Source organism: Anomaloglossus baeobatrachus, chromosome 2 (genome assembly GCF_048569485.1).
Source record: "Anomaloglossus baeobatrachus isolate aAnoBae1 chromosome 2, aAnoBae1.hap1, whole genome shotgun sequence".
NCBI lineage: Eukaryota > Metazoa > Chordata > Amphibia > Anura > Aromobatidae > Anomaloglossus > Anomaloglossus baeobatrachus.
The window spans coordinates 666,699,697-666,725,343 of record NC_134354.1 but is presented as its reverse complement, the minus strand read 5'-3'; the positions used below and the strand labels follow the sequence as shown (position 1 = coordinate 666,725,343).

At 41.9% G+C, this 25,647-nt stretch overlaps 1 protein-coding gene across 4 annotated transcripts in view; it reads left to right on the top strand.

Moving 5' to 3' along the window:
- AGAP2 (ArfGAP with GTPase domain, ankyrin repeat and PH domain 2) overlaps nt 1-14,778 on the top strand; it is a 547,732-nt gene extending 532,954 nt beyond the window's left edge. For all 4 annotated transcript variants that reach the window (XM_075337106.1, XM_075337105.1, XM_075337104.1 and 1 more), the window contains 4 exons: nt 19-109; nt 2,970-3,192; nt 5,165-5,420; nt 5,649-14,778. In XM_075337106.1, coding sequence (XP_075193221.1) covers nt 19-109; nt 2,970-3,192; nt 5,165-5,420; nt 5,649-5,855 — 777 coding nt within the window. In that variant the 3' untranslated portion in view covers nt 5,856-14,778. The remainder of the gene's footprint in view (nt 1-18; nt 110-2,969; nt 3,193-5,164; nt 5,421-5,648) is intronic.
- Nucleotides 14,779-25,647: the final 10,869 nt, after the last annotated feature.

Sequence of the window (25,647 nt, the reverse complement as noted above, 5' to 3'; positions counted from 1 at the left end):
ACATTCGTGTCATTTCAGGCCCGCATGGACAGTCAAAGTGAAGCTGTAGCTATTCAAGCCATCCGGAATGCTAAAGGAAATAACTTCTGTGTAGACTGTAATTCTCCAAGTATGTGGCTTCTTTATTTACTGTTACCCAGTTATAGAAACCCTTTTTTCTTAATGCAAAGTTTGCTAAGAGATGATAAACTAAGCATTAGACATCCCTTGTAATGAGTATTTATTACAGTGGGAGCCACTGTGCAGTCATTTACATGGTGCCCTAATATATTTAAAGGGAGTCTGCCAGGACAAGTGACATTATAAAGCAAGCATATCTATAGGTAGGACAGTGTTACAAGGGACTATGGGGATAGCGGGTGTGGAGACATGGGGTCAGTGGGTGCTCTCGTCCACCTTTAGAAAGACAGCGTGGCCCAGGGCTCATCCCAACTGAACGCTGACCTCCTTAACCATGGGCGGAGCACTACTCAGACAACACAGGGTGAGGGAATCACAATATTAAGACAATTAACGGCACATAGCATATAACCAGCAAAACACACAAATGGAACAGGCAACAGAGTCTCACCCTTCCGCTGGCTCACCAGGGATTAGAAATACTGAGGATATTTACATGTAGTCTGAAATGCACAGACTAGACAATGGCCACTGAGGTAATTTACATTAGATTAGCAAAACACAACTACATTACAATGATTGCTCAGAAGGGTCTGGCAGAAACAATAGTTTAGCAAACATGGAGTTAACACACAGAAGAAAAATACGTCTGGCTAATGTAAGAAATTTAACCCACGACACACATTGAAAAAGTCTGTGTCGTTACATCTGGAAAAGGGGATCCTAAGCTGACCCTCAAACTAGGGGTGCCCAGTGCTATCCGTATTCTCAGAGATACCCCTAATGGTAGGTATGTCTGTGTCTCCTTCCTGGCCTTGCTCCTGACCAGCCCTGATCTTATACCCCCAACCCCTCCCCCAGGGGGGGCTGGGACAGGAATGTGATTTAACCCACTGAAATAGACAAACATGGGAAGCCAAAACTCTGCCTCACAGCACACACACACACACACACACACACATATAAGACAAAAAAGAATAAGAAGAAAACAAGAGCAGGTGGGTACACTTAGATGACGGATAACTCAACAACAACACTAAGCACAAAGCAACAAAGTAACTTTTTCTCTAGCAAGTCTAGGGCACACACAGACTAAAGGCTGCTTTATACCAGACAATCTATCGTGCGATAGATCGTCGGGGTCACGGTTTTTGTGACGCACATCCGGCATCGCTGGCGATGCCGGCCTGTGTGACACCTCCTAGCGACGCAGTATCACTCACAAATCGTGAGTCGGGTACTGCTCGCTAGGTTCCATAATATCGTTTAATTTAGTTGACCATCGTTTCCGTGGTAGCACACGCCGCTCCGTGTGACACCACGGGAACGATGAGCAGCTCACCTGCCTCCCGCGGCCGCCGCCGGCTCTATGTGAAAGGAAGGAGGTGGGCGGGATGTTTACGTCCCGCTCATCTCCGCCCCTCCACTTCTATTGGCCGGTGGCCGTGTGACGTCGCTGTGACGCCAAACGTCCCTCCCACTCCAGGAAGTGGACGTTCGCCGCCCACAGCGAGGTCGCACGAGAGGTAAGTATGTGTGACGGGGGTTACTGACTTTGTGCGACACGGGCAGCGATTTGCCCGTGACGCAAAAAGGATGGGGGCGGGTACGATCGATTGTGAAATCGCACAATCGGTCGTACCGTGTAAAGCAGCCTTAACACAGCATAAACTATAGTTGGCGTAGGTAGATGATTTCCTCCATCCTAAAAATGAGAATAGCAAAATAATTTGACTTCCTTACAACATGTGATCAAAGAAGCCTAAAGAGCAGGCTAGGAGGGGTAAACTTTTGCTAGCCTGTCTATTAATGAGCAGACAGTAGGTTGACACCCAGATCTGCCTGAGTTGATCAGAAACACCAGAGAAACTAACATATGGAGTGTCAGACTCTGCAATGTGAACATGACAGTCGGCGAGTTTTGTGCCAAAACTCCATGTGACAAAAAACTTTGTGTGCCTTAAGAAGAATCACACTTTTTGTTCCAAAATCCAAGTGATTTCAAGAAAACCTTCTGTAAATTTCTATGCAAATTAGGTGCAGTATCGGCACATGGACAGCACATGCTTTCTCTTGGTGTTGGCCATATCTTTGTTCTTCACATCCACCTATACTGTGATGAGGTGTGCATTTGAGGGGTGTATTCTGGGAGTGCATTTGAGGTGTGTATTTGTGGGATTTCAGTCCAAACAAAGTTGGCTCAAGTGAAACCAAACCTAATCAGAGAAGCAGAGGCCAGAGCGGCCAGAAAAGGTGCCTGTCACTGTTGAGTCCAATCCACAGTGCACAGACCACCTAAGTAGAACAATACTTTAACAAAGGTTTTCTTGAAATCTATAGCATGGATTTTACAACAAAAAGTATGTTTCTATTTAGTACAAGCTGTCAAATATGAATATGAAGATGTGAATACTTTACAATGTTATTTTTCCCTAATATTCTGAAACCTCTGTTTTGGTCACCAAAAGACCATGTCCTACCCCTGGGCCTAATAATTTTAAAAAGAAAACTGTCAGCTAGTAGACTCATCACACATCTATTTTCGCTGGAATGGTATTCCAATATTAACTATAGATTAATAGCAATCAGCATGTTAGTTGTTCAACACCATAAACTTTACATGAACCTAGAAAAAGTTACTGCTGTAACCGGTAGCATATTATTATTAGCAAATCAAACACTTTTTTTTTAATTTGCTAAATATTGAGATATATAGATAATTTGCTAAATATTGAGATATATAGATCATGCCATTCCTTTATATAGTCAGGAATGGACATTAGTTATTACTGGAATATAAAACTGCAGTATGTGATATCTTATTATACTGTAAGTATTTGTATCACTAGATCCCACCTGGGCAAGCTTAAACCTCGGAGCCTTGATCTGCATTGAATGCTCAGGAATTCATCGAAACCTTGGTACCCATTTGTCTCGTGTGCGCTCCCTGGATCTTGATGACTGGCCTCTTGAGCTGACACTTGTCTTAAATTCTATTGGCAATGAAATGGCCAACAGCATCTGGGAGATGACAACTCAAGGTCGGACTAAGCCAAACCCTGACTCCTCAAGGTAGGATACTTAGTCTCCTTATCAATGATAGATGTAATATTATACAACTAAATCACACCAAGATGCTTATTCTAGATTTGGCTAAGGGGTGCTTCACACACAGCGAGATCGCTGCTGAGATCGTTGCTGAGTCACGGTTTTTGTGACGCAGCAGTGACCTCATTAGCGATCTCGCTGTGTGTGACACTGAGCAGCGATCTGGCCCCTGCTGTGAGATCGCTGCTCGTTACACACAGCCCTGGTTCGTTTTTTTATTGTTGCTCTCCCGCTGTGACGCACAGATCGCTGTGTGTGACAGCGAGAGAGCGACGAAATGAAGCGAGCAGAGAGCAGGAGCCGGCATCTGGCAGCTGCGGTAAGCTGTAACCAGGGTAAACATCGGGTAACCAAGGTGGTTACCCGATATTTACCTTCGTTACCAGCCTCCGCCGCTCTCACGCTGCCAGTGCCGGCTCCCTGCTCTCTGCACATGTAGCTGCAGTACACATCGGGTAATTAACCCGATGTGTACTGTAACTAGGAGTGCAGGGAGCCAGCGCTAAGCAATGTGCGCGGCTCCCTGCTCTCTGCACATGTAGTGACGTTATGATCGCTGCTGCGTTGCTGTGTTTGACAGCTAAGCAGCGATTATAACAGCGACTTAAAAGGTCGCTGTTACGTCACAGAAATTGGTGACATAACAGCGACGTCGTTGTCGCTGTCGCTATGTGTGAACCCAGCTTAACAGTTGTCTTAAAGTATACTTGTTTGAGAAAATAAATTGTTTACTACTATAACCTATATACATAAGTCTATGCCAGGATCAGAGTGCAAATCCATTGAAAATTGAGCTTGATGAGCTAGTAGACATAAAGGCATGAGTAAATGTGAATAAGGACCAAACAGGACCAAGTCATAAAACTTAAAGGGGTTGTGCACTCTTAGGAAAACCCCTTATTATTCCTCATGTTTGGCCCCATTAAAAGAAAAAAGCTTATACTCACCTCCCGTGATGGTGCGGTTCTAACCCGGGACTCACATGAGGTTGTGATATCATAAACGTTGTGCTCCCAGTGACCACCATTAAGTTATAACTGTGGCTGGTGGCTCACTTCTTGATAATTACATATACGTCTTAAGGCGGAGAGAGAAGCCATCAGTGATTGGGCGCAGGACTTGCATGATGTAACAACCTCATGTGAGTCCCAGGAGAGAGAGAGAGATGGCACCACTGCAACCACACCGACATGGGAGGGGAGTATAAGCTTTTTTTACTTTAATGGAGCAAAGCATGGGGAATGAGATGTGGTTGTCCAAGTAGGGGACAACCCATTTAAAGAGGATGTGTCACTTGCCATAAATATGTAATTTATATAACTGGTGTAAATGCCACTGTTCTCCTAAATCGGACATATTTTCTTTGTTCCTGCACCACCATGTTCCTAAGATCGGACCCCCTTGTACTTGTATGTAAATCTGGTCTTTTAGCCAAGGAGGCATTGTTCTCAAACCTTATCAAGCTTAAAGATCACACCCAGTTGGTTAACAAGCCTACATTTATATACAAATAAGAGAGGTGCAGGAACAAAAAAATAACTTTTCCAGATTCAGAACATGTACAAATTGACAGTCATACAGTCCCCTTTATTATAGCCATACATTGTGTGGAATTTCCAAGAGTCCTACCATGACATGTTGTTTATGGAGGCTGCCGTTCATGCCCAGAATAGAATATTCTGGGGGCTGTGAAGCCCATCTGGTCTAGTCTTGTCTCATTAGTATAAGCCTTGCTGCAGAATACAAGTAGATTTTAAAAAAACAGCAACATTGCATGGAATATCACGATAAGGGAATCAAGTTACATATCGCAAAAGAAAGGGTTGGGACAGTCAGGAGACCTTACAAGTTCCCTTTAATAAAAAAAAGAAAGCATGTTCATATGTTATCAACTATTATTTTCTGTTACATGGATTAATTATTATTTATCATTTAGGGAGGAGAGGGAGTCATGGATAAGAGCAAAGTATGAGCAGCGGTTGTTTTTGGCTCCATTAAAAAGCCCTGGCATCTCATTGGTAAAGCAGCTCTACAAAGCAGTTCAAGACAAAAACCTTGCCAGTGTCTTACTCCTCCTCGCCCATAGCAACAAGGAGCAGATCCATAGTGCCACAGGAGACCGAGAAAGGCGGACCGCCCTTCATCTGGCGTGTGAGCTACCCCATGTTGTCATCACACAACTTCTTGTCTGGGTGAGTCGTTATCGTACAATGATCCTTTCTTGCTGTTTTCCAACCTTCAGTCCTCTAAGCCCTCAAGCAGTGTTTTGAAGACTGCCTAGGTGATGGAATTATTATCAAGGGACCAGCATCATCTCTTTGGGGGCTGTTAGGACTGGAATTTGGGAACTTTGCTTTAAAGCATTAAATTTTCTAAGGACACATAAACTTCACACTGATTAATTTATCTTATTCCAACAGTATGGTGTTGACGTGAAGGCCAAGGACATTAATGGTCATACCGCCCTCTTCTATGCCAGGAGAGCTGGAAGTCAAGAGTGTGTGGATATCCTTCTTCAACATGGTTGTCCCAATGAGCCCTCAAGTTCTATGAGCACCCCTATCCTGAGGAGAAAAAGCAGTTGTTCCAGCATTATAAGAACTGATTCCCGGACTGCCCTTGTATAGCCAGCCATATCATTGAAGGTTGGAGTTGGATCAATGACTGTGGCCAGTGGAAGCTTGTCTGGTTGCTCTTCCGTGCTATTGTGTAATTTGTCATACAAAAAGCAAAAGTTTCGATGTATATACTGATGGTGTATGTATATTTTGAAAGATTTTGATTAATGCCAGCCATCTCCATGACATTTGCCCATTGTAATGTTTTCAGCTGAACTCCCCTTGTTGCTGTGATCCAGCATAGTAGTATTTAATGCCTTAATTCTTTCATTACTGAAAGAACAGTAAACTGAACAGTCCCCGTCCTTCATTGTTTACACCAGGCAATTCTATCTAGACATACAGTACGTGAAATTCACCATTGTAACCGCCAGATTCAGTGGTCAAGGTGGGGCTTTTTATACATTGTAGATTACCGCTATCTTAGAGAATGTATGAGTAGGTTTGGCCAGCCAGGAACATATATGTCAATTCTTATTCTCCAAAAGATTTGCACTTTTATAGAAGAAACAGAAAAAATACAATGTCAAACCGTGTTTAGGCAATATTGTGTGACCAAGCTCAATATTACCTCCCACATTTCCCCATCGGTATACATTGTAGAGCAGAACTTCCATTGTGTGCAACCATATAAGGCCTCAATAAATATGGATTGTGATGAATCTTGTCACACTTCTTTCACTCTATTGTAATGTTAGAGTAATAAAATCGGCGTTATACAGAGGTAGAGTGAGAGCCATAACTTGAATCTGTAGGGCTGCAGTACATATGGCCCAACACCTTCCATGTGTCAATTATAGTACTTAGGATCCTTAAAGGTAATCTGTCAGCAGGTTTTAGTTATGTAATTTGAGGATAGCAGGAGATAGTTGCTGCGACACAAATTTCAGGAATGTGTCACATAGTAGGCTATGTGGTGTTGTTTCAATACAATTAATGTTTTCTCACAAGGAGATAATCACTGCCTGGACTACAGTGCACATGAGCCCTGGTCCGACCTTTCTCTGATAAGCATCTTACTGTCAATATACAATGTACGCAAAAAGCTGCGGTGTGGCTGGGTTAGCTTTCTGAGCTCTGTTACTTGCTACATCTAAAAACTCTGATTGTATCACAACTGTTGCACCAATTAAACTAAGTGATACATCGTTGGAATCAGGGACTCTTTTCCTCTATTATGCTGCTGTCAGATGAGGTATCAAAAATCTGGTGACAGATTCCCTTTAAGCACAAGGGCTTGGACGCAACTGCTATTCTGCACCACTACAGCTATCCCACTGGATACAGTAATGGTCCATAGCTGGCTACTGCCGCCACATTACAGACCTCTACAACATACATCTCTACTATGACCATGTGTAGTAAGCCTTACGCTGATTAAACCATTGCAGATTCATATCCAATATTCTAAATATTGGACTTTATTTTGACAAACGCATTAATATTATTACGTGACGCAAAATTCTGTTCTCCTTTATCAATTACTTATAGTCCTATTAGTATCCGATAATATTGGCCCGGTGACAGGGCTATAACTTTACCATTGGTGAAGGTAACGCCACCTAATGGAGATACCATAAAGTATAAGAGAAAGCAGACACAATTTCCAAAATCTTCCATAAAATTGCTTGTCCATGATATTGCAAGGCTTTTATACTACTAATAAATATATTGTGTGCAGAATTATTAGGCAAATGAGTATTTTGATCACATGATAATTTTTATACATGTTGTCCTACTCCAAGCTTTATAGGCTTGAGAGCCAACCACCAATTAAGTAAATCAGGTGATGTGCATCTCTGTAATGAGGAGGGGTGTGGTGTAATGACATCAACACCCTATATATGGTGTGCTTAATTATTAGGCAACTTCCTTTCCTTTGGCAAAATGGGTCAGAAGAGAGATTTGACGGGCTCTGAAAAGTCCAAAATTGTGAGATGTCTTGCAGAGGGATGCAGCAGTTTTGAAATTGCAAAACTTTTGAAGCATGATCACCGAACAATCAAGCGTTTCATGGCAAATAGCCAACAGGGTTGCAAGATGCATGTTGGGCAAAAAAGGCGCTAAATAACTGCCCATGAATTGAGGAAAATCAAGCGTGAAGCTGCCAAGATGCCATTTGCTATCAGTCTGGCCATATTTCAGAGCTGCAATGTTACTGGAGTATCAAAAAGCACACGGTGTGCCATACTCAGGGACAAGGCCAAGGTAAGGAAGACTGAAAAACGACCACCTTTGAACAAGAAACATAAGATAAAACATCAAGACTGGGCCAAGAAAAATCTTAAGACTGATTTTTCAAAGGTTTTATGGAGTGATAAAATGAGTGACTCTTGATGGATGGGCCAGAGGCGGGATCAGTAAAGGACAGAGAGCTCCACTCCAATTCAGACGCCAGCAAGGTGGAGGTGGGGCACTGGTATGGGCTTGTATCATCCAAGATGAACTTGTGGGACTTTTTCAGGTTGAGGATAGAGTGAAGCTCAATTCCTAGACCTACTGCCAGTTTCTGGAAGACAACTTCTTCAAGCAGTGGTACAGGCAGAAGTCGGTATAGTTCAGGAAAAAACATGATTTTCATGCAGGGCAATGCTCCATCACATGCATTCAACTACTCTACAGCGTGGCTTGCCAGTAAAGGTCTAAGAGATGAAAAAATAATGACATGGCCCCCTTGTTCACCTGCTCTGAACCCCATAGAGAACCTGTGGTCCCTCATAAAATGTGAGATCTACAGGGAGGGAAAACAGTACACCTCTCGGAACAGTGTCTGGGAGGCTGTGGTGGCTGCTAAATGCAATGTTGATCGTAAACAGATCAAGCAACTGACAGAATCTATGAATGGTAGGCTGTTGAGTGTCATCATAAAGAAAGGTGGCTATATTGGTCACTAATGTTTTGGGGTTTTATTTTTGCATGTCAGAAATGTTTATTTTTAAATTTTGTGCAGTTATATTGGTTTACCTGGTGAAAATAAACAAGTGAGATGGGAATATATTTGGTTTTTATTAAGTTGCCTAATAATTCTGCACAGTAATAGTTACCTGCACAAACAGATATCCTCCTAAGATAGCCAAAACTAAAAAAAACCCACTCCAACTTTGAAAAATATTAAGCTTTGATATTTATGAGTCTTTTGGGTTGATTGAGAACATAGTTGTTGATCAATAATAAAGAAATCCTCTAAAATACAACTTTCCTAATAATTCTGCCCACGGCGTATGTCTGAGCAATGTAAACGACTAAAGCGTACACACTTAGTAATATTGTGTGTGTATGTCATCCTTTGCGCGGATCTCAACTTTTGCACAGAAGGTGAGGCAGTGGTACATCTTCAGCCATGTCCTATGTGAATGGCAGTGAGCACGGCGCTCTTATTTGTTAAGTGTTAGCACGCTATTTACACTCATTTATAATTAAAAAAGCTGAGTACCTTTAAAATTAAATATTTGGCAAATTTTGTGAATGGGACAACATTGGAGTAAAACTGTAACCCCCCCCCCCTTTCTTATCATATAGATACATCTCTAAGTGATTTTATATAAATTTGTTGACATTCACCCTCGGCGTGCACATGTTCTGTATAGGAACAAGAGAGTAAGGGTTTGTTTACAGGGGTTGACTTGAGCACCTGCTGATTCACGGTTGTTTAGTAGCCAGTTTATAAAGATTGATCTGGCTTCAGATGTGTCCTGAGCGATCTGTAATAGATCATTCACTGCACAAAGGCCACTATTGTTACTGACAGCGCAGATCTTGCTTACACAGGACAATGTGCTACTGAGAACAATAATCTTTTGCGCAGCACAAAAAATCATTTCATCTGACGAATGAGTGTTTTGCTTGTTTGTCGGGAAACCAGTAGCCTGTATAAACTGCAAGGTTATTGTGAATAAGCGCTCAGTCATGATAACCTTGCAGTGTAAATCTGCCTTAATTTGCTCACAGACACCTCTGTAAATTACTCACCTCCCCTTAAAGGGGTTGTCCACTACTTGTACAACCCCTTCTCATTCCCCTTGTTTGTTCGCGAAAAATAAAAAGCAATACTCACCTCTCGTGCAGCCGCTGTTCCAGTGATGTCTGAAGTGGCGTTCCCGCGGCCCACCTGACATTGTTATGACACGCTGGTCCTGTGAACAGTCACTGCTAGCTTCCTTCTCCCCGCCTTCGGATATTTGAGCAGAAAGTCAGCACAGCGCTCACATCCTCCTCAAATGTTCGAAGGCGGATAGACTGATAACAGGCGCTGATTGGACGCGGGACTCGCATGTCATAACAATGTCACGTGGGCCTTGGGAAGGTGACTTCAGACATCACTGGGACTGCGCCTGCATCGGAGGTAAGTATAGGCTCATTTATTTTTCTGGCGTGAACAAGGGGAATGAGAAGGGGTTGTCCGAGTAGTGTACATCCCCATTAAAACAAAAGAATTGGGAGTTTAAATTTAATAGTCAGGAGGCCCTTCTTGCACATAAAATAGTTAGCAGATCCCGCCAAAATAGTTGGGCTAGACAGGCTTTGCTTTTATGAGTCTAAAGCGGGCTTTACACGCTACGATATCGTTAATGATTTATCGTTGGGGTCACGTTGTTTCTGACGCACATCTGGCGTCATTAACGATATCGCAGTGTGTGACTCTTATGTGCGACCTAAAACGATCGCAAAATCGGCCAAAATCTTTTGAGAGGTCGTCCTAAAACAAAAAATCGTTCTCTTTTAATTAGCGATGTTGTTCCTCGTTCCTGCGGCAGCACACATTGCTATGTGTGACACCGCAGGAGAGAGGAACATCTCCTTACCTGCCTCCACCGCCAATGCGGAAGGAAGGAGGTGGGTGGGATGTTTACGTCCCACTCATCTCTGCCCCTCTGCTTCTATTGGACGGCTGCCGTGTGACGTCGCTGTGACGCCGCACAACCCACCTCCTTAGAAAGGCAGATCGCCGGCCAGAGTGACGTCGCAGGACAGGTAAGTCCGTGTGGCGGGGGTAAGCGAGGTTGTGCGCGATGGGCAGCAATTTGCCCGTGTCGCACAACCGACGGGGGCGGGTACGATCGCTTGCGATCTCGCTAGCGAGATCGCAGCGTGTAAAGCCCGCTTAAGGCCGGCGTCCCACTTCCATAGAGATGCATTCAACCGACCCACTCCAGTGAGCAGAGTGTGAGTCTGTGACGGGTGATGCACCGCGAAACTCGTGTGAGATACACACGAGGCAATCGCAAGTGGGACAGCAGCCTTAGCTGGAGAGTTAGTAATTGAAATAGAGAAGATTGACACTAAATCAGTTTGTATACAGTATGTGCAAGGTATAAGACTGAACCAATGCAGCATTCATTATGGTAGATGAATATCTTATAAAGCTAGGTGCCTTACAGAGCATAGAACCTGAAGGCCTGTGGTCTGTGGCCACTTAATAATAGTAACATAATGCCTCTATCAAATCTTTTATGGATTGCATATGACACAAGTATGAATACAGCATAAAACATATGATATCTCACATGCAGTTGTATGCCATTGTAGGTTTTTCTGTGTCATAAAGACATGAGGTCCAGTGGAACTTTTCTCTATTTAAATTGAATTTTATTGAGGATAGAGGGAACAACAAAGGTCGTTGACTCAATTTGAAATATCTTTATTTATTGGCACTTTACAGATTGTTTTATGTTACTTTTTTAGCTTATTTTAATAAAAGGTATTACACATTAGAGAGGTTTGTTCTACAGTCACTGCCCTTTGCTTTCTTTTAATTTTATAGACATTTTACTCTAGATTTGTCCCATTATAACACATATTTCTACCCAGACTTTGCACAACTTGTTTTAGGCTTAGTTCACACTGTATTCATGGCTTATATTTAAGAAGTGCCTCCATGCTTATGCCCCAAGTGTATGAAACTGTAAATGCCAAATATCGACGAGTTTGTTTAATAAAAGTTCATAGCCACTTCTTATTTTCTGTCACATTTCTGTTGCTTTTTGGGCATCTTCAGGGGCTTTTGTTTTACTTAAATCCGTGTATTTATGGCTTAAAATCATTTTTGCAGTCGGGTTTGATTAACATATTTTATTATTTGCCTTCTAAAGCCTCTGTCTTGTACCGTCTATTGCAGACTGCAGAATGAGGTACATGAGAACCCAACAGGGAGCCCAATTTTGAGTTGGATAGCTGTTTTATGTGTTTTTTCAGCCGCTCTCAGCTGATGTTTGAGCCATCACCATATGAAATTTGAGTTAATTTTGTGGTCACAAATCAACACAGATATCAGAAAAAGACAAATAAAAGAATTATAAACTCCCCGCCAGAACAAACTAACTGATGTATTCTGTGAAAACTCATTCTACAGCCAGCAATGTGCAGGGAATCAAAACGTTCTGTAAATGCCATTTTATATAAAATAATTTCAATTAAACCATATTGCAAAAATGTTGGGGTTTTTTTAGGACAAAATATAAACATGTATGTAAAAATAAAATTGTCCTCAAAAGTATCCTTTATATAAGGGGACACCAACCATTCTTACCTTGAGAACGACATTCAGCTCTGATAGAGGATCATGAGCCACACTTAGAGCCCTCCTTTCCCCACACCCCACCACTCCGACAACCAAAGCTTTGCCATAAAAATCATAACAAGGCAGTATATCTAGATCCAGGGGATCACGCTTTATCTCCGGATTTCCCACATCAAGTGCTCCCACCACACTGACACATCCACCTTCAAGCACCTCCTCTGACACAAGGCCAGTATATGCTCTTTCAGATCTGCTCTTTTTGTATGGCTAATCACAAAAGTCATCATCTGGAGACTTGTTCTTCATAGCTGTTTGGTAGACTTGGGGTTAATGTACCAAGCTTATAGACAACCGTAAGCAACACATCATGGACCAACAAGCTACATGTGGCTCCAAGCCACAGTTTGGGGATCTCTCTTTTGAGGCATCCACCAAATATGGATCTTACAAAAACAGAAGTCATGACTACTCTGTGAACATGCCAATAACTTCTAATTTGGATTAGAAGGTCCCCCAACACTAAGTAGGCAGCTGCCACCTTGGCAAATCAATTGCTCATTTTATTTCCAAGTGACTATGTGCCATATATCCATATCTCCATAAGAACAACTTGCAGAATTTATTTACAATCACTTCTTCTTTAATAGAACCTTCAGATTTTCGACAACTAAGTTGAAGGCTACTCATAAGGTAAACTGCTTTTTCCTTTAACACCAAGCAATGGCCAAATATATAGTTCATTATGTAAGAAGAGTCCAGCACACTGCCAGATACATGTTTCAATTCTTTATTCAGGGCCTGGGACCCTTCAAGGTTAAGCTCAGTTAGTTAACCTAAGTTAGCATTTGTATGCAAAATACACTCCTCCTATACCTCTTGAGCTACAAATTAATAAAATTAGTTTTACAAGCGCTCGGGAAATCAATACAGCATACACACTTAGTAGGGTGTACTTAAAGAATTCTCCATAATGAGTATATGTGACCAGTTTATATAGGGTCACAGACAAAAGCCTTGTCCATCTGAACTATGAACCAATAAGAACCACAGGAGTGTGTATAGAAATGTAAGGCTTCCCCGCCCATCAGTGTTAGGGTGGCGTTACACGCAACGATTTATCGTGCGATCGCATGAGCGATCGCACCCGCCCCCGTCGTTTGTGCGTCAGGGGCAATTCATTGCCCGTGTCGCACAAAGTCGTTAAACCCCCATCACACGTACTTACCTCCCTAACGACGTCGCTGTGGTCGGTGAACATCCTCTTCCTGAAGGGGGAGGGACGTTCGGTGTCACAGCGACGTCACACAGCGGCCACCCAATAGAAGCGGAGGGGTGGAGATGAGCGGGACGTAACATCCCGCCCACCTCCTTCCTTCCTCATTGCCGGCGGGACGCAGGTAAGTTGTTGTTCGTCATTCCCGGGATGTCACACGTAGCGATGTGTGCTGCCACGGGAACGGCATACAACCTGCGCGCAGAAGGAGGAACGACATTATGGAAATGAACGACGTGTCAATGAGCAACGATAAGGTGAGTATTTTTGCTCGTTAACAGTCATTCCGAGGTGTCACACGGTACAACATCTCTAACGATGCCGGATATGCGTCACGAATTCAGTGACCCCGACGACATATCGCACGATATATCGTACCGAGTAACGCTGCCCTTAGTCGAGCCCTATGACATCATTAGTTATAAGACAACATGGACACTATAAGAACAAAATCAATTCTATTCTCTCACACATTCCTCTATCTTTGCTATTGCACATGATATCTATTGGGCCACATCTTATAGCACATGTTGTAGTATTACATAGTGACCATTCACTTAAATGCATGGAAGGATCAAGTTTACTATACCAGGACTCGCTTTAAATTGATACCATCTATTTCTTTTATAAAAGTGCCAATTCCAAAATTTACATAATTATGTATAAGAAATGAGATATAATTAGGAATTATTTCAATTCAATGCAATTTATTTTTAAATCCGCCCTCAAGCCTTCACAGCTCTTGGTGCAATGCACTCGAATGTATGAGTAAAGAGTGTTGTTTTTTTTTAATGCAAACTTGTTTCTATGTAAAATTTTTGAAAAAAAAAGAAGCAAACAAAAAAAACAAGTACGGTATATAGTATTTAAAACTAGACAGCTGACACCCAGAAACAGTGGTGAACTTGTTTTTGCCGTGCACATGGTTTACGGTATCTTTTGTGATTTTCTGGGAACGCTGTTGAATTTATTGGTTTATTAGAACTATGGGGTATTGGTTGGGTGTTTTTACATTTTGCGTGCAGTATGACAGCTTAACAATACAATCTTTACAAATCGTATATATTGTTCTGTGTAAGGCAGTTGTATGTGTTTGAGAAGTGGAGATGAAGAATATATTAAACATTGCTATTGTGTTTTTATTCTTTTTTTTTTGGTCATTTACTTGTAATATAATACATTCACTATTCATTGTTATATTTGAGTTACAATTTTATATTTGTACTCCTGTTTTGCTATATTGCTTATAATATATTTTGGCATTCATGAAAGAAAGGAAGTTCCTTCCTCCTAAATTTAGATGTGGCTATTTGGATGTTGGAAGATTAGCCAGAAGGTTTATCACAAAAATGGACATGGACTATGGCTTGCAAACTCCATCATTACTCAAGTATTGGTTTGTTATGAGGAATTTTACTGCATTTTACAAAATTGGACATTATAACCAAATATAACCAAGTTATAGAATATGAGTTTTTCCCATTTTTAATACATAGTTGGTCTTAAAGTGCACCAATCACCAGGATTTTCCTATATAACCTAAAGCCAGTGCTATACTGGCACTATCAGGCTGATCCTATACATACCTTTAGTTATCAGCTAGGATGTATAGGTTTTGAAACACAAGCAAGTAAAGTTTGTAAAATCAACAGCTTTTTGAATGACAGCAGCTACTGATTAAATGATAGATGGGGTGGGTATTCATAATAAATCCCGCGCCCCGGCTATCCATCCTTCCTGTTATTTATGATCATTCTATTATAGCATCATTTTACTAACTGACTAGAAGGACCTGTGTTGATGTCATACCCATGTGACCAGAATGTTGCTTCCTGGTATCAGCTATGTTGGCTGAGACCCCGCCCCTTCTGGTCACATGGGTATGACATCAACACAGGTCCTTCTAGTCAGTTAGTAAAACAATTCTATAATAGAATTAGCATAAATAACAGGGGGAGGATGGATAGGCAGGGGGGCGGGCATCACTATGAATACCCACCCCAGCTTTCAGCTGATCGTCAGCTGCTGCCACTCAAAAAGCTGCTAATTTTACAAACTTTACTTTTTTGGATTTCAAAACCTGTACATCCGAGCTGATAACTAAAGGTATATATAGAATCAGCATGATAGTGCCAGAATAGCACTGGCTTTAGGTTATATAGGAAAATCCTGGTGATCAGTGTGCTTTAAATAGAGCTATAGGTCACCTGAAATAAGAATGTCAGGAGCATATTAGATGATATCAACCAGCACTAGATGAAAATGTAATATCCATAATTAATAGCTATACATGAATAGCTTCTAATTGATTACAATAACTTGCTCCTTAGAATTTATAAACCCTTAAAGGGAACCTCTCAGATCCCTTTTGCCCTCCAACCCAGCAGTATTCACATGTGTATGCCCAAATTCCCTGCCTAACTAGCCCTGTATAATGCTATATACTAAACTCAAGGTTTAAAATAAGCATATAGAAAATGTGCTGTTCCTGTGCTAATTAAGCCCTTGACTAGTCAAAGGGGCATTGTTTCCCCAGACTAGAGTCGGCCCTCTTTTCATGATATCACGCCGCCTTGCGCTTGATAACATGATTTCCATAAGACAGCGTCATTGCAGCTCCTGGAATTCGTGCGCATGCACATGGCTCATTTCGGCAGCCTCAGTGTGCCACAGAAGCTAAGTGTACGCATCTCGGCTTCAAAGAGGCGCACTGCACATGATCGGAAAAACAGCTTCTAGACTCTTGATCATGTGCGGGCCTCCCTGAAGCCGGCTTCTTAGGCACACTGACGCTGCTGAAATGAGTCGCACACACGCGTAAGATTTCCAGGAGCTGCAATGACGCCGGTCATGGAAATCATGTTCTTACGCCCAGAGGGGTGTGAAATCATGGAAAGAGGGCTGTCTGGTCTGGGGAAACAATGCCACTTTAACTAGTCAAAGGCTTAATTGGCATATAAACACCGTACTTTATAAATGCATTTTTTAAATATTGATTTTAGTAAATGGCCTGATACAGGGCTGTTTGAGCAGGGAATTTGGGCATACACATGTGACCGCTGCTTGGTTGGAAGGAAGAAGGGACCTAACAGGATCCCTTTAATGTGTGTTTTTACTTTTTATCATCACATATCTTCAGGTTTAAAATTCTGTGCTGATTATTTTAATATATCTTTATAATGGTTGCATTTCCTTTTTTGGGAATATGAAGCTTCATTTCCTATACATAATCCTACATTTTAACCCTACATTGCATACTGAGAACTCAAGGCAACAAATCAGGTGTACGGTTTATGCACAGTGTAATCTGTGAGCAACGCTGTGATTTTAATATTCTGACTTCTGGGGAATATAAACTGATATTGTAAATGCATTGCAACATTTAGATAACTACATAGACTTTCTTACTGAGTAGCGTCAAGCATTAGGAACCAGAACGATCTACGGGCAGTATCTATCAGACTCCGGCTTTATGATTTTAGCCAGGTACAGTATGTTTTACTCGTTTTAGAGTGAAACATACCTAGATGAAATCATACAGCCTATGTCTGATACATACTCCTCGTATATCTGTATATTAAAAATAGAGCTCCAGCTACTATAAAGGCTATGGGAGGAAATTTATCAGCAAATAATTTGTGCCAATTTTAACTAAACATATTTTTCAAGGTTGGATATTTACTTTCAAGGGGTGGTCCGGTCTTCTGCTACAAGTTTGTAGTCAATCCATATGACCGCAGACTTCTTGATCCTCACAGTGGGTAATCACTTGACCCCATTCTTCAGGCCACATTATGACTAGACATGCTTGTCCAGGCTCAGTTCACTTGTATTGAGCGAGACTGAGCATGTCTAGTCATAATGTGTCTAGAAGTATGCAGATGTCACACTTGAGGTCACAAAAATGCCTGGTCCATGCAGCAATACTGAAGAATCCTGACAGCGTGTAATTCTGTGTGCGCTGTAAGGATTCAGAAGTCTGCAGTGAGTTTGAGAGACTTGAGACTTATAATAGAAGACCTGAAAATTCCATTAAAGGGAATATGTCAGCAGGTTTTTGCTACCTCAACTGAGAGCAGCATGATGTAGGCAAGGAATATTTCAATCTAACGATGTATCACTTAGCTTACTGGGTGCAGCGGTTCTGACACAATCAGAGTTTTTAGATTTAGGAAAGCAGAGCTGAGAAACTTGCGCCACCCACACCAAACTCTGTATGTACAATGTATATAGACAATGAGATGCTCATCACAGCAGCTGACCTCCATCTGACCTCCATCTCACCTATTACGGCAATGATAATTTCCTGAGGCTAAAACAAACATTACTGGTAAACTGCACACAGTGTGATAAGGTTATCCCTGAAATCTGTGTGTTAACCCCTACAGCATGCTGTTTTCAAACTACATAGCAAAAACCTGCTGACAAATTCTCTTTAAGGCTCTAAGTAAGACTGACAGGAGAGATGCAGTGTTTATACATTGTCTAAGCAAGACCTAATGCTACTTATACCGTTCACTTACAATTAGCAACAAGCCATACAGTTTTGATCTGCCTTATCTTGTCATTCATATTTATTTTTTTATTACAAATGACAAATGTCTACTTACCACATGTCCACCATCCAAACATGAGTTTCTACCTTTTTATGCCACCAAAATGTAAAATAAACTTTAAAATGTAATAAAAAGAAAATAAAGTAAAAGAAAAAAAAACATACTGACAGATTCAGCATTAATGTACATTTATATAGGTTTGTTGTTCTGGCTTCTTCACTTTTCAGTCGTTCCTGTGACTTTTGTAGAAGCTGAGATTGTGCCTGACTTCCTTATATCCATCCCTCAGTGCTGAACATGTGTTATAGGAACCTAAAATGCCTGCAGGTTTAATCAACACTGCCTGTTGAGTCTCTCTGGATGGGATAGGGTGTAAAATGAAAGAAATATATGTAGAATCTGTACACATGGGCGCATTATCAAGCCTGTTTTTAAATTAAATCTTAAAAAATATAATTTAAGATGGAATTCATATTCTTTCAGGTAACTGCATTTTATTTCACATGCATATTTCTTGAAAATAAATCTAGGCTTAAATGCATTGTTTCTGATAGGGCATAATACAAGATGGTCTCCCAATTGGAGCCCCTTCTATATTAGTCATAGTAGAGGGCCATGACAAATAATGTTCTAACGCTTGAGAAGTTACTCCAACTATATATTGCATAGTCACCAATTCTTTTGATTAGGAGGCTTGTAACGAGTGGCTGTACACATCTTCCCCATGGTGGGATGACTGTCTCGTCTTCACTATGGTGGAATTGCTGTCTCATCTTCACCATGGTGGGATTGCTGTCTCATCTTCACCATGGTGGGATGGTTGTCTCATCTTCACCATGGTAGGATTGCTGTCTCATTTTCACCATAGTGGGATTGCTGTTTTATCTTCACCATGGTGGGATGGCTGACTCATCTTCACCATGGTGGGATGGCTGTCTCATCTTCACCATGGTGGAATGGCTGTCTCATCTTCACCATGGTGGGATGGCTGTCTCGTCTTCACCATGGTGAGATGGCTTTCTCATCATCACCATGGTGGGATTGTTGTATCATCTTCACCATGGTGGGATGGCTGTCTCATCTTCACCATGGTAGGATTGCTGTCTCATTTTCACCATGGTGGGATTGCTGTCTCATCTTCCCCATGGTGGGATGGCTGCTTCATCTTCACCATGGTGGGATGGCTGTCTCATCTTCACCATGGTGGGATGGCTGTCTCATCTTCACCATGGAGGTATAGTTGTCTCATTTTCACCATGGAGGGATGGCTGTCTTCTCATAAGAACTCCAGTTGAGTCAACCACTTTAATGAGAGGTAGATGAGGCCCATACATATAACACTGAGGTATATGTACTGTAACATAATCATTTCAGGCAGAATACTTTTAAATATTTAGTTTTATTTAGAAAAGAGGATTGAAGAGGTTGTCCACTACTTTTACATTGATGGCCTATCTGTAAGATAGGTCATAAATTTCTGATCGACCAGGGTCTGACACCCGACACCTCGCCGGTGAGCTGTTCTCAGTGCCGATGGTGGCCGTAAATGCTCCATTCTGGAGCTGCTCTGCCTTCTGATGGCTGGGGCTGGGTACTGCACATCCGCCTCCTATTGATTTGAATGGGAGGGGGATGTGCAGTACCTGGTCCCGGCCGCTATCAGTTGACAGGACAGCTTGAGAACTGAGCATAACCAGCCACCTGCTGCAGGCACCGGCACCAAGAACAACTGATCAGTGCGGGTGCTGGGTGTCGAACCCAATCGGATCAGACATTAATGACCTATCTAAAGGATAGGCCATCAATATAAAAGTAGTGCATAACCTTTTTATAGGAAGCTGACACAAGCAATCAATTTCAATTTTCTTGGACTAAATCACCTACACTAGCATCCACTTAATGATGGTCCATTTGCAAAAATGCATAATTTTTATTACTCCAGTGGATAAAACTGTAAAATAAGATTATTCCACCAATAGTACATTTAAAGCAACTTTAAAAAGAATAAAGTATAATATAACTATTTTAATTAAACATTGATTGGTACTTATAGACTCCGACACAGACTATGTTTCCATAGTAACAGATTACAAAGCAACCTTTATGTAGTCTGATCTTGTAGTTTTGTTATCCATCATCCTTGTATTTCTTGTTAGCCTACCAAATGTCAATTATTACAATTGGGGGAGAGATGGAAAGAATATGACTGCACAATCGAGCTATTAATTATTTGTACTTGAAAGAAAACAGAGACGCTTGAGCAAAAAATCATTTTATATTTTTACATTTTATTTTTTTACATAATTACATTCATTCAGATCCCTACGTTCATTTTGCCACTGCAAGTTAAGAAATAATACAAGTGATCTGATCTGGCTCAGTGTTGGTGTTCAGAGAAGTTATCCAATTTAAGCTGTGTAACAGGACCCCAAAACTACCATGTACCACTTATAATCTAGGTGTTCAGGGTCCGGTATTACAGCAACTTCTACATCCCCGGAGACTTCATACTAGACTTGAACAGCAGCTAAGTAGATGGTTCCACCTGCAGATAAATATATTCTGTTCGTTAGTGAATGGTTAACAGGCAGTTTTGGCTATACAAGGGAGATTGAATTTCCCACCCCAAATCTTCATGAAGGGAACAAAAGTACTACAAAGTTGTGTACGTGTTTTATTGCCAGGTTTATTTTGCAATTAAAAAAATGATGTAATATAAGATTTATAAAATAAAGTGTCAAACTGTTTATTGTATTTTGCCAAATGGAGTTTTCTTTATACACTTGTGAAAATGTAGAAAAGTAAAAAAAAATAAATCAAAAGATTGATTTCTCTGTGGCAGATTGAGTTTGAAATCTACTGTAAAATAAAAAAAAAAATATTTTAATCTTAAACCCTTAATACAGAATTATGTACATGTATAATTGTGGGGGAGCCCGGGCCCAGGAGTTCAGCTCTCGTAACACGTAGCTGATGCCCACTAAATTTCGCAGCCAGCATCTGTCTCAAACAGCAGTGGCGAGAGCTGAGCTCCAATCGCTGCTGCTAACCATTTAAATTACACTGTCAATTTTGGACAGCAGCATTTAAACGGGGTGGTTGCCACTTTGTAAGACATGATCACAAGGCACTGATGGGTTACAATGCTTATCTTCCACATCATTACCATCATGGTCCTCCTGTGATGCTTATTAACTGGTTGAGCGTCATAGAAGATTACATTGCAATTACGCAGTGGTCGGCCAAAAAAACAAAGACACATCATGCTTACTTCTCTTCAAAATCTGAGGATACCCTGCAGTGCCTTCATCTCAGAACTGTGAGCAATCAGTGGGAACCAAGTACACTTATCTTATTTTCAGAAAAATCTAGCTAGAAGTGGTCTTCCTGGAAACGTTTTGGCTAAAACCCATATCTTCGATGTGGAAACGAGTCCAAGTGACTCAACTACAGACTGTACAAAATCATAGGGACTGGGGTGCGAAAAAATGCCAGCATGTGCTCTGTAGTCAAAATGTGAAATATTTGGTTGTAGGAGAAGGCAGTTTGTTCACTGAAGAGCTGCTATATCATTCTGAGCCTCTTTGTTGCTATGAGATAAAATCAGGCCTTGATTGTCACTGAAGACATCATTGAGCTGGGAGAACCATGCTCGCTCACAATTCTTTATAATCCATATTCTATTTAGCGCTGGAAGCTGTGGGATACACAGGAATAAACACTGTTAAGAACAAATTCCAGCTAAATGTATACATATTGCATATATAAGTTGTAACCGACAGACAGGAGTCATACTGGATGGAGTATACAGTATACCTCACCCAGAAAAATATACCGAAGCGAGATATTGCTGCTGGAGCCTAGCTGTTGAGCCAGCTCAGCTGAGGGAGTTTGCCTAATTACAGGCACATAAAAGGCTGAAGAAATCCTTCAGTGGGGGGAAGGGGGACAACCTGAGGAGTAGCATGTTGTGTTGTGAGCTGGACATGGATGATCGTGCAAACTAAAGACCAGTGACTGGAGATTCAAGCTTCACAAGCCCACAGGTAGCGTGAGTCTTGGATAATATATTTTAATTAGCGCCCAGATGGGCAAGTGTTTGTTTTCTGCTGCATGTTTGTTTGCTGTTCTCTGGCTGACCTATGTTCATCTGTCACAACCATGCTGACCTATAACACCTTCAGCATGTTACAGTGTGTAAAACTCACTGTTAAATATGCATCTTTGGAGAAAAAGAGTTTTTACGCACACCAATCAAAGTTAAAAATGTCAACATTTTATTGATTACAAATATTAAAATCAATATATACTTTTCAAAAAACAGTGTACAGATCAACAGGCAAAAACCAGGTGTGATGAATAACATTCACAGTGGTGTTCAATTATTGGATTATTAAGTTTCATATGTTCACTAGAGCAGTGCATGCCGCAAAGTGGTGAATAGAAGAAGCACAATTTTTCCAAATTTGAAATGGATCATAGTTGTATAATATGAAATAATTGAAGAAAATTGTTAGAACAAACATTGAAATGAAAAGGAATCACTGTCCCTTTCAATAACATGCATAATGTTCCAGCAGCAGTGCTCGGTATGAGCCAGTGTATATACCAGTAATAGAGTGCAGTATCAACACAGCCACATGATTTTACCATAAAAGATGGAAAGGACCATTACCCATTCTGCACGCACTGTGTTGCTGGTAGCACAGCCACCACGACGCACATTTCGTAGTTTATTTCCTCATGGAGCATGGCTATGTAAGGTATTTGAGGTGTATTTTATTAAGTTTCGAGTGGAGCATGTGACTATTTGGTTCAATTGCAGGAGGAGACACGATACTTGCGCATCACGGTTTGCTGGCCATCAGAAACCTCGCTACTGTCCTGAGCGCCTCACCTCCTGCCATCCATATGGGCACAGCGCATGCACATACATTCACTTACACAGTGGTATCTGCTCTTGTATGAGGCTATATAGTGCTGAGAACAGCCATTTTTGTTTCACCTAATGAATGAGCAGAATTTAACTTGTTTGTTGGGCGATAACGGACATAGTTACGCCTATGAACTCTCGTCTGCGTTGCCGAAATTTTGTGAGTGCTTCCTAAACACGGTATATGATAGATATAGTGATGAGCAGACCTGTGTATTTTTGGGTTCACGGAGTTTGGCCAAGCTGTAATTAAAAGTTCAATTTGGTACCCGAACAAGACCTCATACCCCGAATCCCATAGAAGTCAATGAGTATCTGAACTTTGGTGCTGTAATATGACTGTTAAATGATTTTAGTAAGGGCTAGGGAGCTATGAAAGGAAGCAAAAAGGGGGTAAGAGCAGAATAATTGCCCTCCAAACAAAAATTCTACAATCCCCCCCATACACCATACAGTACCACAATCCTATAGAAAAGCATCATATGTTAATAGAAAGGCATTTTGGAAAATGAACATAGCCAATCATTACCAGGTTTTCCCAAAAATCCTTGTGTACACAACCTAGAACCGGATCGGGAAATGCTCGTCCTGAATTTGAACTTGGCAAATGCGAATGGAACAAGTTCGCTCCTCTCTAGACCAAATCACATGCTCTACATTGGGGCTCATTCTGCATATGTGAGGCTATGTGGGCTCATAATGTATATAGGAGGCTATGTGGGACTTATAATGTATAAAAGAGGTTATATGGGGGGCTCATACATTATATAAGAGCTACTGTATGTGGGGCTCAAGGGTTTAAATTGGAGGCTATGTAAAACTCATAGTCTATTTAGGAGGCTTTGAGGGGATCATACTATATATACAGAGGGGAAAATAAGTATTTGATACCCTGCTGATTTTGTAAGTACTCTCACCTACAAAGAATGGAGGGGTCAGTAATTCTTCTCATAGGAACACCGTATGATTATTAAATAATTAATTTGGATTTTATTGAATTGTAAAGTATTTGATCACCTACCAACCAGCAAGAATTCTGGCTCTCACAGATCTATTATTTTTCTTTAGGAAACCCTACTACTCTACACTTATTAAAATTGATTACCTAATAATTAATGTTCCTCTGCATCAAATAAGAACAACTCTCACAACTTTACAGCCCTAAGTAATTTTCCTCCTAATGAAGCTCTAAAGGGGGCTTTACACTCTACAACATCGCTAATGTGAACTCGTTGGGGTCACGGAATTGGTGATTCACATCCAGCCGCATTAGCGATGCCGTTGCGTGTGACACCTATGAGCGATTTTGCATCGTTTCAAAAATGTGCAAAATCGCTCATCGGTGACATGGGAGTCCATTCTCAAAAATCGTTACTGCAGCAGTAACGAAGTTGTTCCTCGTTCCTGCGGCAGCACACATCGCTCCATGTGACACCGCAGGAACGAGGAAGCTCTCCTTACCTGCCTCCCGGCCACTATGCGGAAGGAAGGAGGTGGGCGGGATGTTACGTCCCACTCATCTCCGCCCCTCCGCTTCTATTGGGCGGCGGTTCAGTAACGCAGCTGTGACGCTGAACGAACTGCCCCCTTAGAAAGGAGGCGGTTCACCGGTCACAGCGACGTCGCCGGGCAGGTAAGTAGTGTGACGGGTCTGGGCGATGTTGTGCGGCACGGGCAGCGATTTGCCCGTGTCGCACAACAGATGGGGGCGGGTACCCACGCTAGCAATATCGGTACCGATATCGCAGCGTGTAAAGCGGCCTTTAGATTCATCTTTCATTTCACCCATAAAGTATGATGCCAACAAAATTGCCCCACAAACACTGCATGATACCCCCCAGTGAATTCCTCAACAGTACCCTACAAACACACACTATGATGACCCTACTGTACCCCTCTCAATTACCGCACCAAAGTATGGCAACCACCACACAGACCTCAATTTGTATAATGGGCCTAAACACAGTATAATTGTCCCAACACGTCCTCATACTGTATAATGGCCCCCACTAGCCCTCTAAACAGTATAATGTCCCTCACACAAGCTTTCACACTGTATAATTGTGACGCCCTGGCAAAACCAGGTAGTCACAGATGACTGTACCCCCCACCAAGGGTACAGAAATCGCCTCCTCCTTGGGAATTTACACCACACACCCCACACACGGGAACACCAGCCACAAATCCTAGTCGCGCCCCCATGACACACAGGACACACCAGTGGGCGGGACCAGGCAGATGGGAACTCCCACCTAGGGGTCTTGAGGTGACAGGGGGTGGGAACCAGTTAGTCTAGTCGAGAGTTGAGTTCAGTCTGGAGTGGAGTGGAGCTGAGGAGAGTCGGAGTGCAGAGTGGTCAGGGTTGGAGCCCTTGGACCACGGGAGGACCGACTAGGTGGCAGACGGCTCTGTAGGGCCACAGGAGACGGCGACTCGGAGTGGACCGGGGCATGGTCATAGCCCGCCGGTACCGATGGAGGAAATCCAGTCCAGAGGCCGTGCACGGGCGGGGTACCTGGACC